Consider the following 16522-nt stretch of genomic DNA (forward strand, 5'->3'; position numbering starts at 1 on the left):
ATTATTTGGAACTAAATGGCTTGCATGGCAGCCCCCTTCTAATGTCCTTTTCCTTCTCCCTAGCTTCCCTATGAGCTGCAGGACATGGTCAATAAGCATTTGCACAGCACTCGGGAGTCCGCAGGCCCTGGTCAAGAGGCAACCCACACCTTGGCTCCATCTGATGTTGTGCCCACGTCAGTCATTGCCAGAGTCTTGGAGAAACCAGAATCTCTGGTTCTGAATTCGGCCAAGTCTAGCAGTGGCAGCTGTCCCATGGCTGAGGATGTCTTTGTGCATGTGGACATGAGCGGAGCCCCTCCTGATGCCTGCAACAGCACAGGGCAGATGGGGAAGGAGGGAGGAGATGTGGGGAAACAGCAGAATGGTGGCTGCAAGCCACAGAGCAGTGTGGAAAGCATGCCAGAGGAGGTGCCTGCCTTTGAGAAGCTAAGCCCATACCCTACACCCTCGCCGCCCCATCCTATGTACCCTGGGCGCAAAGTGATTGAGTTCTCTGAGGACAAGGTAAGGATCCCAAAGAACAGCCCCCTACCCAACTGTACATATGCTACGCGCCAGGCCATCTCCCTCAGCCTGGTACAGAGTGAAGACGAGAGCTGCGACAGGCACCGGACACTCCCCAACAGTCCTGCTTCAGAAGGGCGCCGTTCGGCCTCCAGCTGTTCCTGTCAGCAGTCCCCCAAAGCAGCCAGGGCTCACGGCTCTTCCCAGAGCAGCCCATTCAGCAGCCCTCCCCAAATCCCGAGCGCCTTCGCCAGCTCTGCCAGCTCTGAGGAGGACCTGCTGGCCAACTGGCAGCGCATGTTTGTGGACAAGGCACCCCCCACCTCGGAGCGGGTGCTGATGAACCGCACAGCCTTCAGCCGTGACACGGCCCCTGAGCTCCAGAAGAGGTTCAGCTGCTCCATGCAGGAGCTGGGTAGGGCAGCCTCTGCTTACTCGGATGGTGAGGAGTCTGCGCAGAGCTGCAGCTGGACCGTGAGCCGGGACTCGAGCGTGGACACAGACAGCACAGAGTCCAGAGCCCGCAGGAACCATTTCTCCTCAGACTATGGTACAGATTTCTCCCAGGATGAAGCCCAGAAACTCTTGCAGGAAAGCGGTGGAGGGACTGCTGAGCCTGGAAGCCCCTCACCAGAGAAGCACAAGGACTATGTGGACCTTGGCTTGCCTGAGAGCCCAGCTGATGAGAGAGAAATGTTGCTCCAGGGAAGCAAGGAGAGCAACCAAGGAGGTGCCCAAGAGGAAAGTGGAGAAGGCAGGGTCAAGCCTCCCTTCAGTCGGCCGCACCGCAGTCCCAAGAGGATGGGGGTCCACCACTTACATCGCAAGGACAGTCTGACGCAAGCCCAGGAGCAGGGCAACCTTCTCAGCTGAGGCAGGGCAAGAAGCAGCCACACGCTGCAGAGCTGTGGGATGCCTCCATCTGTCCACCTTCTGAAGGAGAAACCTCCCTTAGTACCCTCCTCCCAGGGGGGCTCTGCTCTGAAATGTTATATTTATTCTCTTCTTTTGCTACCTGAAAGAGCTGGGGTCCCCTTTCCCTGGCACCTCAGACCCACAGTACTAGCACACACAGTGTGCAGAAGCACACCCACTGCCCTGGCACACTTGCAGCTCTCTTCACAGCCTCACACTGGTGCCTGTACCGGAGCTTGTTCTTGGTACCCCTCGTCCTGGTGCCTGGGCCTCTTTATGCTCGCATCTTCCTTCCCCATTCCCACTCAGGTACCTGAGGCCCTGGGTGCTCTCGTGCTGGTTGCCCGCAGCTGCTCTGCTCTCTTTTAACTTGTGCCAACAGGGCAGAGTGCCTGCATGGTGGTGTCTGATTCCTGCAGGGAGCCTGCAGGGGCCGTGAGTGGGACACGAGGACTCTCCCAGCGGATGGCTGTGAGCCCCTGGGGATGTGCTGGGATTGCCGGTGTCTCATTTTCTTGCTGGGTTTTGTTTTCCACAGCTGCCCTCTGGATGGTTCTCCAGAATCTGCCTCTGCAGGTCCCCATCACTTGGCTCTTGCGTCAGGCTCAGCAGCCGGCCCCCGCTGAGGCAACGCATGGATGCTGGTGCTGTGGCGTGGGGCACGGGTGCTGTCTGCCGAGGTGGTTCTGGGAGGCACTGCCTGCTAGGCGCTGGGGTTTGTGTTTGTGTGTCTCCTCCCTCACACCTCTTCCCCTACTCTCTGTGCTGTTGTTTTGTTTGAACGGTGCTGATGCTTTGCTCTTGGGTGGGCTTCTTTCTTCTTTCCAAGCTTTTGGTTTTGGGGTGTATTGTTTTTTCTTTCTCCCCGCCCTGCATAAACAGACACAGCCGTTGGCAGCTGGTCCGATGCCTGCGTTGAGGGTGTGTTGAGGAGGCTCAGCTCTCAGAGCTGCGCTTCCCTCTGATCCTGGCCTCCAGCCTGCAGAAACCCCTCCAGATTTAAGGACAAGGTATCGCCCCAGACCTGCAAGGCATGAAGGACACTACTGGGCTTTTCTGGGCAGGGCTCGGTGCAGGGCCGGCAGGGATGCAAGGGCAGCGTGCTGAGGAGCTGCTCCCTGTAGACGCACTACCTCACGGCTTGGCAGCAGCCCTTTGCCAGGGTCTCCTTGCACACCCCCTTCTCCCGGGGGGGCTCCAGGCTGGCTCTGGCACCTCTCCGGGGCCTCCCCTTCTGGGTAGGGCCTCTCTGCGTGTTTTTCCTAGTGTAGCGTGATATTGTGTGACTTTTCTTCTCAGTCTTGTGTGCTCGGTGTCTTGTTGGGGGCGGGGGGAGGGAAGGGGAGAGGCCTGTAGATGTAGGTATTTTTTTGAGGGCTTACAAAGCCCAGGTGTCCTGTTTTAATTTTGTCCTGTGCCCTCATCTGTCTGGTGTTTCTTGACTCCCCCGGGGGTGCGAGGCAGAGAATAGCCTGGTTCCCTGCGTTGTGGCCCCCTCAAACGCCACTGGCTGTCCTCAGCCTGCTTTCTGGTGTTTGAGTTGGGTTTGTGTTGTCCTCCCACCCTACTCAATGAGGGCTCTTCGCTGGGCAGTAGGAGAGCAGCCCTCTGTCCAGGAGGGAGCTCCCGTTCATAAGCTTACAGCAAGATGTGCAGCCAAGAGCTGCCTGGGGGCCCTGCTCCCCTCCCCAAACCCCTGTCTCTGCAAAGGGCCTCAGCTCAAGCCTGGAGGCCAGCCAGGGCTTCAGCTCATGCCTGGAGGCTCCAGGGCCTGTGAAAGGGAGCTGCGGGCCTCTCTGGCGGCTGCGTAGGTTGCTTTAGGTACCCTGGCTAGAGCTGCTGCCTATGTGCTCGCCTTGTTTCCCACCTCAAACACTTGAGCTGGATGCCACCCTCTGGCAGGGAGGTGGCAATCAGTATTTCACTACAGTATTTTGCTTGATACCTGTGCAAACAGGCTGGTGCTGAGAGTGGGAGCCTCCTCTGAGCTTGCAGGGTGTTCATCTCCCCTGTCCTGAACGTGGTGGTGGGGTCCTTGTGTTTGCTTTCATCAGCCACTCCACTACTGCATTTCTTCTGTTCTGCAGCATTGCTGAGGGCTTGCACCTGCAGCGGCTGCCAGCTCCTGCCTCATGGACATCACCTGGGGTTGGATGCTCACTGAGTGAGCTCCTCTGGCTCTGAGGCTGCTGGTGGCCTGCCTGTGGGACAGCACAGCCACTTGGGCAGTGGGGGAGGCATTGCCCCTCAGGGCTCAGCCCCTTCTTCCCTGAATCCTGGCCTGCTGGTCAGGGGACAAAACCCACTCTTGCTGAAGCAGCTGGTGCTGATGGTGCTGGACAGAGCCAGCCTCCCTCTGCTTTTGGTCAAGGTAGACTTAAAAGCAAAACAGTGGAGAAATGAAGTGGTGGCAAAGGGGTGCCCAACGCCTCACCAGACACTCCTGCTTCGCAGCTTTAGGCTGCTGGCAGAGGTTATGGGGGGACGGTGGCCTCAAGAGGAGCAGAGCCCTCTCCCGACGGGCACGGTGCCTGCCCGCTGCACTCCTGCTCACCTCCAGCAGTATTGGCTCTGGGGCCTTGAGCTGACCCCGCTTTCAGTGTCCCAACTCCAGACTGTTAATCTGTAACTAATGTGGTTTTTTTTCTGAAATTTTCAAACTGATGTATATTTTAAGACCAGAAATAAACTATTTTAAAAGTAGGTGGCAATGGCTATAGTGTTCTCTCTGCTGGTTAAGACTTGGACCGGACCGATCCTGAGCGTGTGAGGGAGCAGAGCCTCTTGTGGTACAACATCCCAAGTTTTCTGGACTGTGTGTGCCACCCACTAGCTCTCCCAGGGAGAGCAATCCTGTGACCTGTAAGCTTTCCAGGAGGCTGTGAATTCACTGGTCATCCTGAGTGCCTACTTTAGCAGCAGCCTGGTTCAAGGTGCTTGTGCAAATCAAGTCCTCTGTGTTGGAGAAGAGGCACAGTCCCAGGCAAGGAGTGACGTGTGGGATGAGCGGCATTTTACTTCTGTAATTGTATCCAAACTCTGGAAACTGCTCTCTGGGTCTGAATGTAGACTGTCAGCTCAAAGATCAGACTGAGCCTGCAGACCAGAATCCATTGTTCACAGCAGCACTTGTGTCACTTTTGACTCAGAAGCTGACAGCAGCTTAAAAAAGGGCAGATTATTTAACCAGGCAACTTTGAGAAACATTAAAAAACAATGTGGACAATTTTCACATTACTTAAAGGCTGTAAAGGCTAGGCTTGTCAAAACCTCTGCAATGAAGCTTGTTGTGTTGTAAGCAGCCTCAGTGTTACTCATAAAATTCTGCCTACCCTATTTTAAGTATTTTGCTGGCTGTCCTTCTGTCTGATCTGTGTCTTGGCAAAGACCTCCATGTGCTGATCTAGAGTAGGATGAGGTGTAGCTAATTCTTTTAATATTTGTTGGTTTTCTTGAAGCCCCAGCTCTCAGAGTTGTGTGAGAGTATCAGTTCTCCATTTCAGAAACTGAGTTACGTGGGAGCATGTAACATACTCCCTCCCTGGAATTCATAAGAGTTTTATAATTCTAGTGTCAGTATTTTGTGTTTGCATTTTGTGTGGGGAGGGAGGATTGGGGTTGATTGGACATACCCCAGACAGGAAGCCCTCCAAACATGAGAGAGGGAGTTCCTATAGGATGCTGATATGGACATTTGGAAGCATTTTCTTTTCATGTTGAATAGTGCTGCAGAGGTCAGAGGGCTGTGATGAAATTTCTTCCATCTCCCAAGTTATGCTGCCCGTGCCCTTCTCACCTAGGTGTATGCAAAGTGTAACACAGGAAGAGTTTCTTGTTTCTTTGTCCCCGTAATTAATGATTTTATTCTGTGTTCCCGTGAGTAGCAGCTGCTGCCACAATTTAATCTTCCAGCCTCATCCGAGCCTTGAAACACAATCTTCCTTGCCTAGCTCCAGCAAGGGGCACTTCGCCAAGCAGTGAAACCTGCAGCGCTGGTGCAGGCTGAAGCCTTCACCAGAGGGTGCAGAGCTCCCTGAGCAGCTGAGCTCTAGCCTAGCCCTCTCCCTCCTGGGCAGAGGGAAGGCCTGGGGGACAGCAAAGTGGGCTGTGACCGACCGACCGCCGGGGCCAGGCGAGCGTCCTGGAGAGCCTGCCTCTGCGAGGCGGGAGAAAGCCCGCCAGCCCGCGGGCGAGGGGCTGCTGCCCCCTGGCGGCGCTCCGAGACCCCGCACCGCCCCTGCCCGCACCGCCCCTGCCCGCACCGCTGCGCGGGCAGCTGCCGGTACCTAGCGGCGTCTGCCCCACGGGGGGCGCGGAGTGACGGAGGCTCACGCCACCATGAGTGGTGCCACGCCTGTGACCTTTATAAAACTCTCATACGCGACAGCAGTACAAGCAATAGAAAGAACATCTCTTATACGCATCTGAATAAATACAGCCTGCGCCCCGCGGGCACAGCCGGGCCTGGGGGGAGGCAGGGCAGCGTGAGCTACACATGCAGCGACTGGACAATCACAAGCAGCCGACGGGGCGTGTGACAACACAGAGACGTGTGTAGAGATTCGCTCAGACCAGACTCCGGCACTCAGAGAGCCGAGGGAGGCATCAACAGGACGTGAAATGTGTGAGAAGATGGCTGGGGCACCCACCGGAGGCAGGGGGGCTCACAGACACACGCTCCCCCAGCAGGCGCGGTGCTCTTCTCGGCAGAAGCAGGCAGGGTAGCCCAGCTACATTTCTGTTTCTGCTAAGAGGCTGTCACCGAGACCTGACGTCATCAGGACCATCTGGGAGCTGGAATCTGTGGCGAGAGAGGGAGAAAACCATGAGCCATTTGGGGCTGCCAGAGAGCGCAGAGCTGTACTCCAGATCCAGAGGTGAGGATGAGGAATTAGAGTGCCGCAGGGTGGGAAGCAAACTGCTGAGAGGATTGTGAGATTAAGTAGTAACTAGGTCTACTCTGGCCACGCAGCAGAACAGAATCGATATTTGGGGAGGGAGGAAGGCAGAGACAGCAGCAAGAACCCAGGGTGGGGATCTGCATTTGTTATCTCGGCTGTCGAGAGGCACATCAGCTCTGAACCCTCCCCACACACACTTGCAGGTGATAATGGTTGTGTTGACCCAGCCCTGTGAAGACCTTTCAATCTGCACTCACGGAGTGTCTTTTTGGCTAGAGAAACAGTGTCCAGGTGGGATGGGCTGGCAGGCTGCAAGCCAACCGAACCCATGTAGGGTTGTGGTGTTGCCTTCCCGAGAGCAGGGAAGGCAGTGGGCAAGCAGCCATTTTATGGCAGCAGAGGCCTGGAAATCCTGACTTTCTGCGCTGCATGAATGGAGGGTTTGTGCAGCCCTCCCCTGCCTGCCTCAGGAAGGTGAGGGCAGCTTGCTGGCTCGCTGACGGCACAGAGCACCAGCCAGGAACACTGGGACTCCCCACGCCAAGTCAATCAGCTGCAAGGGGGATGGGCATGCATAGCAAGTAAGAAACTCAGCAGGGTACCAGTTTCCCATCCAGAAGGCTTTTTAAACAGAAAAAAAATGTTTTTTTCCTGGACGTGAGGGAGGAGGTCTTTAGTGCCTGCATGCTTCAGATCCAGAGTCCTACACATTCAACACTGCTGCGTGCAATCTCTATTTTGGGGATCAATTTCTGGAAACTGGATCCAAAACTTGACCAGACCTGTCAGTAAAGAATTTTTATGACTCTAATAAATGAGGATCCAGATGTTTTGAGGCCCAGGGAGTGGTTGTGCTTGTCTGCTGCTAGTCTGATATAAGAATTGGGAGGGGGGAAGGACAACTAAAGGTAAAAAAAAAAAAACAAACCCAAACCACCAGGATCACAAGGTAGGTATGACCATATACAATATCATATATACAAACAATACACAACAGGCTACTGCTATCTCCATAATACACCTTTTTTCTGTTACAAGCAACAGACACGCTGTGGCACCTGGCTAACCCTTCACACATTTGGGATGCAGAGATAGGAATAGCTGATGCTATGTGGGTTGCAGGGAGGTTCTGGAAGCAGTGAGGAATGACACGAGTTTTGGCTAGGATATCTGGCAAAGGCCCCTAAGATCTTTAATGCTCCTGCCCTTGAGTTTTAAGACTGCACAAAGATTCCGTTCCTGCAGCATCAGGGAAAACGCCTCTGAGGTACAGTTTCCACTCTTTGCAGCAGCTGCATTGTCCTTGGAAGCTGCCTTTCCAAGCGTGGCTCAGCCCAACACTATTTAACATGAACGTCGTGCCTGGAGGCCGTCTGGATTCCGGTTCACAGGGAGGAGGGACAGACCTCATTCACCAACCCCACCACGAGAGACTACTGGCACTGGAAACACCCCAGACACCCCAGTTCCTGCCTGTCAGCCCCTGCCCACAGCCCAGGTCCCAGAGCTCTTACTGTTCTGGCAGATCCAGGGGTTCTTCTCCCTGGCTGTGACTTCACGAGCCTCCGTCTCCTCCTCTTCCTCACCCTCTGAGAGCAGGTCAGAGATCTGCTGCTGCAGCTCGGGACTAATGTTGTTCTCTGCCAGGATGAGTGTCCGTAGGGCTGTGGGGTAATTCTCTACCATGTCCAGCAAGGTCTGGGCGGAGAGCAAGATAAACAGGCTGACAAGCAGCACAAACAGGAGCTAGGCTGAGCAGAAAGAGCTTCAATGCTCTGTCTCCCTGCAAACTCCAGCCCTCCTCTTCTTACCTCTACCTTCCCTTGGCCTTGACCTCCCTTTGCCGGGCTTTCTCAGAGCCTGAGGACTTCCCATCTTTCTGTGGGAAGAGCTGAGCTTGGCTTTCCTGGCTCTATCTAAAGAGGAAGGGACTGCTCTGCACCCTGTTGCTGCCACATATCCAGGCTAGTCCCCTCTTACCACTGGGAGCTGGGGCTCTGAGAGGAGAGCCTGTGCTACCAAGCCTTGGCCCCTATCTGTCCACAGAGGTTTAGCTCTGATCCTCAGTCACAAGTCCAACCCCTTACTTCTTCCAAAAAAACCAAACTACAAATAGACCCGCGTGTTTCTCCATCCTGACTTGAGGGAGATCCAGGAGCCCTAGGTCAGAGCTGTGGCTTACGAGCTCCTCCTGTGGCTGAATGCAATGGGCCAGGGGAAAGCAACAGCACCCCTGGGCGCAGGGAGGGAAGGGGGTGCTTGTGGACTCAGGGAGGGGGATGGAGGCAGGTATAGGTCCTAGGGTCTCTACAGATGGCCAAGACCTATGCTCTTGAGACATCAGTGATGCTGTAGAGTAACTGTAGGCTCTCATACCTGGGCTGACTGGTTGGTAAGTCCTGTTCCCTCCAAGTCCAGAACTTCGAGGGTTCGACTGGAGGCCACAGCGACAGCGAGCATCCCTGCTACCTGGTCACCTGTGGGAGAAGCAAACCAGAGCTGGAAGCAGTGCCTGCCTTCCCTCATGTAATACTACATGCCCTCATGAGCCTAGGGCTATCATGGGAACATCCTCTGAGTCTTTCTGCCATCAGACAGCCTCCGAATCTCAGTTACCTTGTCAGGAAAAAAAAGCTGTTAACTGAGAAAAGAGACAAGGTAAAGGTGCACCATTTTGTGGTTATGGGAGCAGTCACTGGTTATCAGGGGGAACACGAAGGAACACAGTGAAATTGGTTTTATTCCCCAAGGAACCATATCTTCCCAAATCTCCTTCCTACTCAAGGATGCAAGGGCCCTTAACAGTCCCTGTAAGGCATCCCAGACACAGAATAATAAGCTGAATACCTCAGTCTAGGGGCACGTTGGTGCCGGACAGAGGACTCTGCACCAGCTGACGGACTGCCTCCCTGGAAAGGGTGCAGACTTTTGGGGGTGGACGCAGCAGGACCAGGAGCATTAAATATTGATGCTGCTGAAGAGACAAGACTCCAGCGAGTTCTCCTGACATTCCCCAGCGAGTGCCGAGATACTGTACAACTGTGACACCTTCTCTTGGAAAAAAAAAAAAAAGAGGCAGCTGTCAGGTAACACCGTGGGGCCTTTCCTGCCCAAGAGGAGGCACCTGGTCAGACAGACAGGGCCTGGAGGGAGGCTCTGTTTCCAGACAGGGTGAGGAGGGAAGCGCCCTGCTGATGCTGAGGGAGGCATGGCCTGGTCTCCTCCTCACCACCTTGCAGCAGAGCTGGAGAGAGTTGGTTTCTATGGCAACGAGTGCCAGGCTCTCCTCCTCCTCCTCCCTGCTCCGCCGGGAAGATGAAGGGGGGAGCATGGGGACATACTGCATCTACCAAGCCAGCATCGGCACCCAGGGCTTCACGAACAGGGGAGACGTGGAGGGTCAAACGTGACGACAAAGGCGGTGGAGCGGGCAAGGCACAACCTCCTTTCGGCACCTCCCCGCAGGGCACGTGGCCACCTCACACGAGCAGAGCAGCAAGGATGGCTTTCCCTACAGCCGAGGGCTCCTGGCACGGTGAACTCGCTGCTGGGGACCAGAAGGGACCTATGCAAGAAACTGCCCCATCCTGCTGGTGATGTTCTGCCGCCCTTCTAGAGCTCGGTCCCTGGCCACCCATCGGGGCAAATTGCACAAATGCAGAGAAGCAGGAGTGCAGCGTCACCTGCTCCTCCTCCCTGCCCCCCCAGCTTACCTAGGGGGTTGTAGTCCAGGTTCAGCACGCGGAGCTGGGAGCTGTGAGCCACTGCAATGGCCAGGCGTCCCCAGCCTTTGCTGGTGACGCCTGGGTTGGCGCTCAGCGTTAGCTCTTTGAGGCCTGGAGAAAAGAGAGAAGCCAAACCAGAGCCTTAGGGTCACCAAAGCAGTCTCAGGGGAACTAGTTCAGCTAACCAGAACAGCTTTGTTCCCTGTACTCCGACGGGCTAAAGGGTTTGGTTTGTTCTGACAACTGTCATCACATATTTCACTGATCAGTGAAATATTTCACTGCCTTCAGCAGTAGCCCTTCATTTGCCCATGCTGTGACTGCCCCATTTCTCTGCTCTCCCAACCTGTGTCCTCCTTACCCTAAATAGCAAACATAATGGAAACAAGTAAGGGGTGTGTGAGGTGACTGACCAGGAGAAGGAGGTGGTGCAAGGTGACAGGTTGGAAAGAGGCTAACAGGGACAGTAGGCTCTGAAACCTGCACCTGGGAGGGGCGGCCAGCAGAGATAACAGCATCAGTGGCACTGTGAGCACACAGAGGAGAAGGTGCTGGGAAGAGGTGGAAAGCACTTGAAAGTCAAGAAAGAGGGGTGGTGTTATCTCAGCACATGCCAGCTCTCAGCTTAACTGGCCCACTGGCCTCTGACCACCAAAGATCATCCCCTGCAAAGATCTGAGTCTTGGCACTAAGGCTATGACCATGCAACTACACACTCATGGAGTGCACCCGCAAGCAGGGATAATTCCCAGGCACTGACAGTAAAGCAAAGTGCTGAGATGGGGGCACACCATATATTTATTTATGGTTATTATCAACATGCAAATGCAAAATATTAAATTCAAAGTCCAAGCTGACCCCTCCTCCAGTTTCAAATGTTCCTGTCATGAACCAGAAGCAAGCAACCTGTTGGTCCCTGAGCTCCAAACTGCCAGCAGGACAGATCAATAGCAGAAAAGCCATACCTGCCCGAGGGAACTGCTCCTCTATTGCTTGGCTTTTCTGCTTTACTTAAGTTGAGGAAAGATATTCCTCAGCCCACACAAACTACAGAGCCTGCCTCCTCCAGGGCTGAGGATTTACTGCTGCATGCATCTGCTCCATGTGAAGCTCCACTGGTCATTGTGCAGCCCACAGCCCCTGGTGCTTACCGGACTTGGCCCCGTCAGGTGGCAGGAGCCCACAGATAAGGTTGATGCCTTCATCACCCAGCATGCAGTCTCCTAGATCCAGAGCCACCAGCGAGGGGTGGATGGAGAGAGCAGGGTTGAGGAGGGCCAAGCCTGCATCTGTCAGGGGACTCCCATGGAGGCTGTGCAGGTAAAAGGGAAAATTACTATGCAGCCTTCTTCCTGGGGGCTAACTAACCCGACGGGGAGGGAGAAGCAGACGAAATGAGGAGGATGACAAATCCTAACCCCAGGTGGGGGAAAAAATGCTGCGAAGCCTCTGCTGCAAGGGTCAGCCGGCCGCTACGGCGACCCTCCTCTCCCAGCCAGGACGAGGGGTGAAGGGGGTGCCAGCGGGGCAGCCCAGGTCGGAGGGGCCGGAATGGAAAGCCAAGGCCGTGCCCAGCCGGCAGGGACAGAGGTGGGTCCCTCCCAGCGGGGTGAAGGGCGAGGGGTTACCCTCTGCAACGTCAAGGGCGTTTTTCCTCCGACAAGACTTAGATTCAGCGGCTGACCCGGAGCTGCGAGCCCCCGAAAGACCCGTCCCTGCCCGGGAGGGGGCCAGGGGCACCCCCCGCCCCGCTGTACTCACAAGAGGGACTGGACGGAGCGGTTCGTCTTCAGGGCCTCGGCCAGCTGCTTGACGCGGTTGATGTTGGAGACGATGCCCAGGTTGAGGTTGAGCTGGGCCAGGGAGCGGGACTCGGCCGCCCCCCGGCAGACGTGCCCGAAGTCCCGCTCGGAGAGCTGGCAGCCGCGCAGCGACAGCAGCCGCACCGAGTTCTCCCGCAGGCTCTCGCAGATGTCCCGGATCTCCGCCCCCGACAGCGTCTCCCCGGAGATCTGGATGGACCCCGGCAGCATCTTCCCCCCGCTCGGGGAGCCGCCGCCCGACGCCGCCGCTGCCCGCCGATCCCGTCGCGGCGGCTGGGCGCCGGGGGGGAGCCGCGCTGCGCGCTGCGGGCCGGGGCGGGCGCCAACGCCACCGCCGCCGCCGCTGCCGCTGCCGCTGCCGCCGGGCAGTCCCGGCCCGGCCCACCGCGGCCCCGGAGGCGTCACCGCGCAGCCCTACCGGCGGCCGCCGGGCCGCCCCGCTCCACCCGGCGGGGCCGCCGCCCCTCCGCGGGCGGCGAGACCCGGGGGAGCCATCAGCGGGGGCTAATCCGGACCGGCGCCGCGCTCTGACCCCCGCGGGACCGCACCGCCCCGCTGCGCCAGCATCGCTGGGAGGGGGCCGGGCAGCCCCGCCGCTGCCCGCCCCGCCCGCACCTGCCGGGCCGCCCCGCCTCCTCCCTGCCACCGCCCCGGGCCCTCCTACCGCCCGGGGCGGGCCGCGCCGCGCCGCCTGCCGCCTTCCCCTCGGCCCCCGCCGGGCGGGGCCGCCTTCTCGCGGAAGGGGGCGGGCGGAGAGGGACCCCCGTCCCACCCCGGCGTGCCCCGGCGCCATCTTAGGCCCCGGCGCCACTCGAAGCCCATGAGGGGTGACGCCGGTGTCCGCCGGCTCCTGCCCGCTGCCCCGAGGCGATGGTGGGGCCAAGGCTGGTGCGGGCTGTGTCCCCGGCACTGAGGGGGTGCAGGAGGGGAGGGAGGGTGGGAGAAGCCCCTGGGAAGGGCTCTCCCTGCCAGCCCCACTCCCGCCTGGGGAAGGGGCCAAAGCCATTGGGCCATGGTGTACTCTGGGTGCTTCTTGGTCTGAGGAACAGCAGTCTTCCGCCGGCTTCAGCGACATTTATGCTTAAACCCGCTACACCTTGAGCTTGGACCCCTGGCTTAATGGTGAGGTCGGTGTGAACTGCTCCTTGTGGCCCAGAGCTCATGGAGCTGGTGCTTGGAGGCAGCTGGTGAAAGGTGGAGGGTTGTGGAAATGCCGCAGGCTTCCATATCCCTGCAAGCACGTAGCCTTCACCCTCAGCCTGACCTGAGGTGCGAGGGGCGTACCTTGCCCCCTGCTAATTCGCAGGTATGAATCAGAGGGATTTGTCCCTTCTCTCCCCCTGTTGGGTAATCCTGTACTTGGAGAGAAATGGGAAGCAGGGCCCCTGCATTTTCAACTCCACTGAGCTGAAAAAGGAAGCCAGTGATGTGGAAATTAGGTTAAACCGCCTAAGTAGGCAGCTTTCTGCACGTAACTAATCTGGCTGCTGCATATAGCAGTGCTCAAGTGAATTCCAGTCCGGTGGGTAACTCTGGGACAAACCCAGGCTCCTCTGCTTCCTTTGCAGGCCAGGGTGGGAAAGTGAGGGGAAAAGTAGGATGTGGAGTGGGACGCAAAGCAGTTCTCCTCCACTGAAATGGAGGAGCAGCTCACCTGAGCTGAGGGCTGCACGTTAGCTCCTGAATGAGACAAGGGGAGCAGCAGATAAGAAGCTGGACTCAGATGTCAGCTTTTAGACTTTGGATGCAGCACCTAATTTACAGTGTAGGTGTCACCATGCCCTTTGAGTAATCCGTTGCTGTTCTCTAGAGCTATCTACACACCTCTCTCTGTTTCCCTGTGCATGGGCTTGATACTGTACCGCCAAGACCAAACCACTGGCCTGGCAACACATCTGCACTGGGCTATGAGCAGCAGCTGTGAGCATCCAGCTGTGGTACAGGTGATGGCTTTCAAAAAAGGAGCAACTGTTCTCTAAGGTCACGTTAAATGGTCCAGGTGAGAACAGGATCCTATGTATTGCAGGGCTGCGAGGGGCAGAGGCTGGATGTCAGAGTGGTGGGCAGGGGGGTGACCAAGGAAATACCAGCTGCTGATCCGCACAGGCTGACTGCAAGACTGCACTCAGTCTCACCTCACAAGTACCTCCAGGCACTAATTAACCCATGCCTCGTTAAACAGGCTATTATTAGAGAGGTTCTTGGAGGAGAGCCCCTGGGACACGTCCCACTTCAATTGACAGCAGCAGCCCTGAAGCATTGATGAAGATGGCCTAGTGCTGGCATCTTCACTGCCTCTTGTCAGGAGCAAGAGCACATTGAGGAGACAAGCGTCCTACCTTGCTTTACGCTCAAATACATTGGGAAAAGTGGCACAGGAGCTAATGGTTCAAAGCTTTGTCTCACTAAACCTAATTAAGGGTTATGCAGAGGGGAATTTGGCAGTGGTATTTTGTGAAGAACTAGATATTGCTTCCTTGTCATGTGCAGTTACCCAGCAGGTATGAGGAAGGTAGTTTATTGTGTACCTACTAGGGGCACAAGGAATGAGAGTTGACTCTCTAGTCTGATGCCATTAAGAGCTAACACATAAACAGAGAAAAACAGTGGATGAGAGCAGCTAGAGTGAGACTAGACGCAGGAAGGAAAACAAATGGGAGAAGAAACAGCCTACCTGTAATCCAAAACACGGCTGAGGGGCCAATTAGTGCAACAAGGATGGACTGTGAGAAGGGCTGGACTCTCAGGTACTGCAGAGGAGAGGAGGAGGTCATAGATGCTTTAATACACATTTTATCTTCCTCTTTCTAATGCGACAGCTTTGTATGTTTATTTCAGTTTCAATAAAAAGGGGCTTATACAGTTCTCACAGAGCTACCCTTCCTCAAAAGGGGAAGGTGATGGGGGGGAATTATTTCAGATCCACTGCAAGGGAGGAGGGAGGAAATTATTTTAGATTTGTTGCAAGAGCTATGGCAGGAAACAAAGGCAGAGATAGTCTGGCATGATAGAGCTGTAAGGTTTGTCCTGATAACTAGAGGACTTGAGTAAGCACTGAGAGATGCCCTCCCACAAGGACTTTACTAAGGCTGCGTGCTCAGCATGCTCCCTGAACTGCAGCACGCATGCATTTCCCTGCAAAAGTGCGTCCCTCTCCGTCAGCAAAAGGAGATGCTGAAGCTCTCAGCTGCGGGATGAATTTCTGGCAGTACAGAACCATTCAGCTTCCAACTGCTGCTGCACAGAGAATTAATCAGGGATGAAGAACTGGAGCAGAGCAAGGCACACAGCTGCTGAGAGGGTGGTTGGTTGTCACCCTGGTCATCTGTCCCCAGCTGACATGGCACACAAGCTGCACAGGGGACACGAGGCATTTGCTTGCTGCTCTCTCCTGTGCTGAGTGAAAACGCAGGGCACAGTTTCATCCCTCTGATTTAGCTAAGTGGCTAGGTGTGGGAGGGGAAGCAGAGCTCTTCTCCTACAGTGTCTGTAGGTCAGCAGTGATAGCATTTGGCACAGAATGATTTTTCTTCTTGGCTGGACTTCTTCTAGTGACAATTGTCTCTTTCTCCTTTCCTTCCCCTCTGCCTGTACTTGGAGAGCTTGCACCGAGACAAACAGACCCATTCTAGGCTGCCAGGGCAAGCAGTGCAAATTAGAAACCAACCTCCCATGGAGTTTTAAAGAGGGAAATACCAGAGTCATGTGGCATTACAAACTAACACACTTCCATTTTGTCAAGTTTGAAAGTAATGGAAATTCTAGGAGCTTAAAGTGGTTCAATTGGTCCAAAAAATGTGGAGAATACTAGCCCAAATAATTAATTTGATTCCCCAAAACAACGTGCTCTGAGTGGTGTTCTTCAGCCAAAAGACATTTCCCAAGGTGGGGGGCAGGGGGAGGGCAGGAGAAGAACATGAGAGAACATGTTTATTATGTATGTGTTTGTTAGCAGACAAACTTCTTGCTCTTGGAAGGGGAACAAATTGTGAACTCGGGAATAAGCAAACAGTGGAAAGTAGGCCTGTGACTGAAAATGCGCAAATCCTATCCCGTGACATTTTTGTTTTAAGCAGATGACCAGCCTGACAACAGTAGCTGGCACTTTCTTTCTCTCTTTCATTGCACCTTGGCACTAGTCCGAATGCCACTACAGCTGCATCCTCTCCCACTAATATAAGCAAGGGGCCAAAGAGTGCAGTTCTGACATGCTATCTGCCTTGTGCACAGCTAACTTGTGGGTACACCAAGACAGGGTTTTTTTCCAGCCTGAGCGTAAGAGTGAACTTCTCTGAGGAGTGGCTCCTCTCCCCCCATCATCCAGAACTACAGGGAGAAGAGAGACAAGGTGAAAGCCAGATGGCAGCTAACAGCTTTCCATTCTTGGACCAGTACAAGTTAGAGCAGTGAGAGACGGCTATCTGAACTATGCAATTGTGAGTTACTGCAGTGCAAGTAAGCCTAGGCTGGGCTGCTCTGCTTCCCCATCCTTACTGGAGCTTTCCTGCATCAGTGTGCTGGACATAAATGTGCCAACTCTATTACCATTGTAGACTCCCCCATTTCTCCCCTTGTTTAATGGAAATGCTGGAGAAAAGTTTGCCAGAGACTCTCAAGGCTCGAGGAGTCCTTTCAGAAATAAGGCCTAGAC

General features: G+C 55.4%; 2 protein-coding genes across 3 annotated transcripts in view; one reads left to right on the plus strand and one right to left on the minus strand.

Moving 5' to 3' along the window:
• TJAP1 (tight junction associated protein 1) overlaps nt 1-4125 on the plus strand; it is a 40508-nt gene extending 36383 nt beyond the window's left edge. For both annotated transcript variants that reach the window (XM_075496138.1, XM_075496137.1), the window contains one exon: nt 64-4125. In XM_075496138.1, coding sequence (XP_075352253.1) covers nt 64-1380 — 1317 coding nt within the window. In that variant the 3' untranslated portion in view covers nt 1381-4125. The remainder of the gene's footprint in view (nt 1-63) is intronic.
• A 1657-nt stretch (nt 4126-5782) lies between these two features.
• Nucleotides 5783-12284, minus strand: LRRC73 (leucine rich repeat containing 73). The gene is made up of 6 exons (XM_075496142.1): nt 11810-12284; nt 11200-11360; nt 10037-10159; nt 8700-8800; nt 7838-8021; nt 5783-6223 (listed from the first exon to the last, which is right to left on the minus strand). The coding sequence occupies exons 1-6, from the start codon at nt 12079-12081 to the stop codon at nt 6153-6155; spliced, it is 912 nt and encodes a 303-aa protein (XP_075352257.1). The 5' UTR covers nt 12082-12284; the 3' UTR covers nt 5783-6152.
• Nucleotides 12285-16522: the final 4238 nt, after the last annotated feature.

Source organism: Mycteria americana, chromosome 3 (genome assembly GCF_035582795.1).
Source record: "Mycteria americana isolate JAX WOST 10 ecotype Jacksonville Zoo and Gardens chromosome 3, USCA_MyAme_1.0, whole genome shotgun sequence".
In the NCBI taxonomy this organism is placed as follows: Eukaryota; Metazoa; Chordata; class Aves; order Ciconiiformes; family Ciconiidae; genus Mycteria; species Mycteria americana.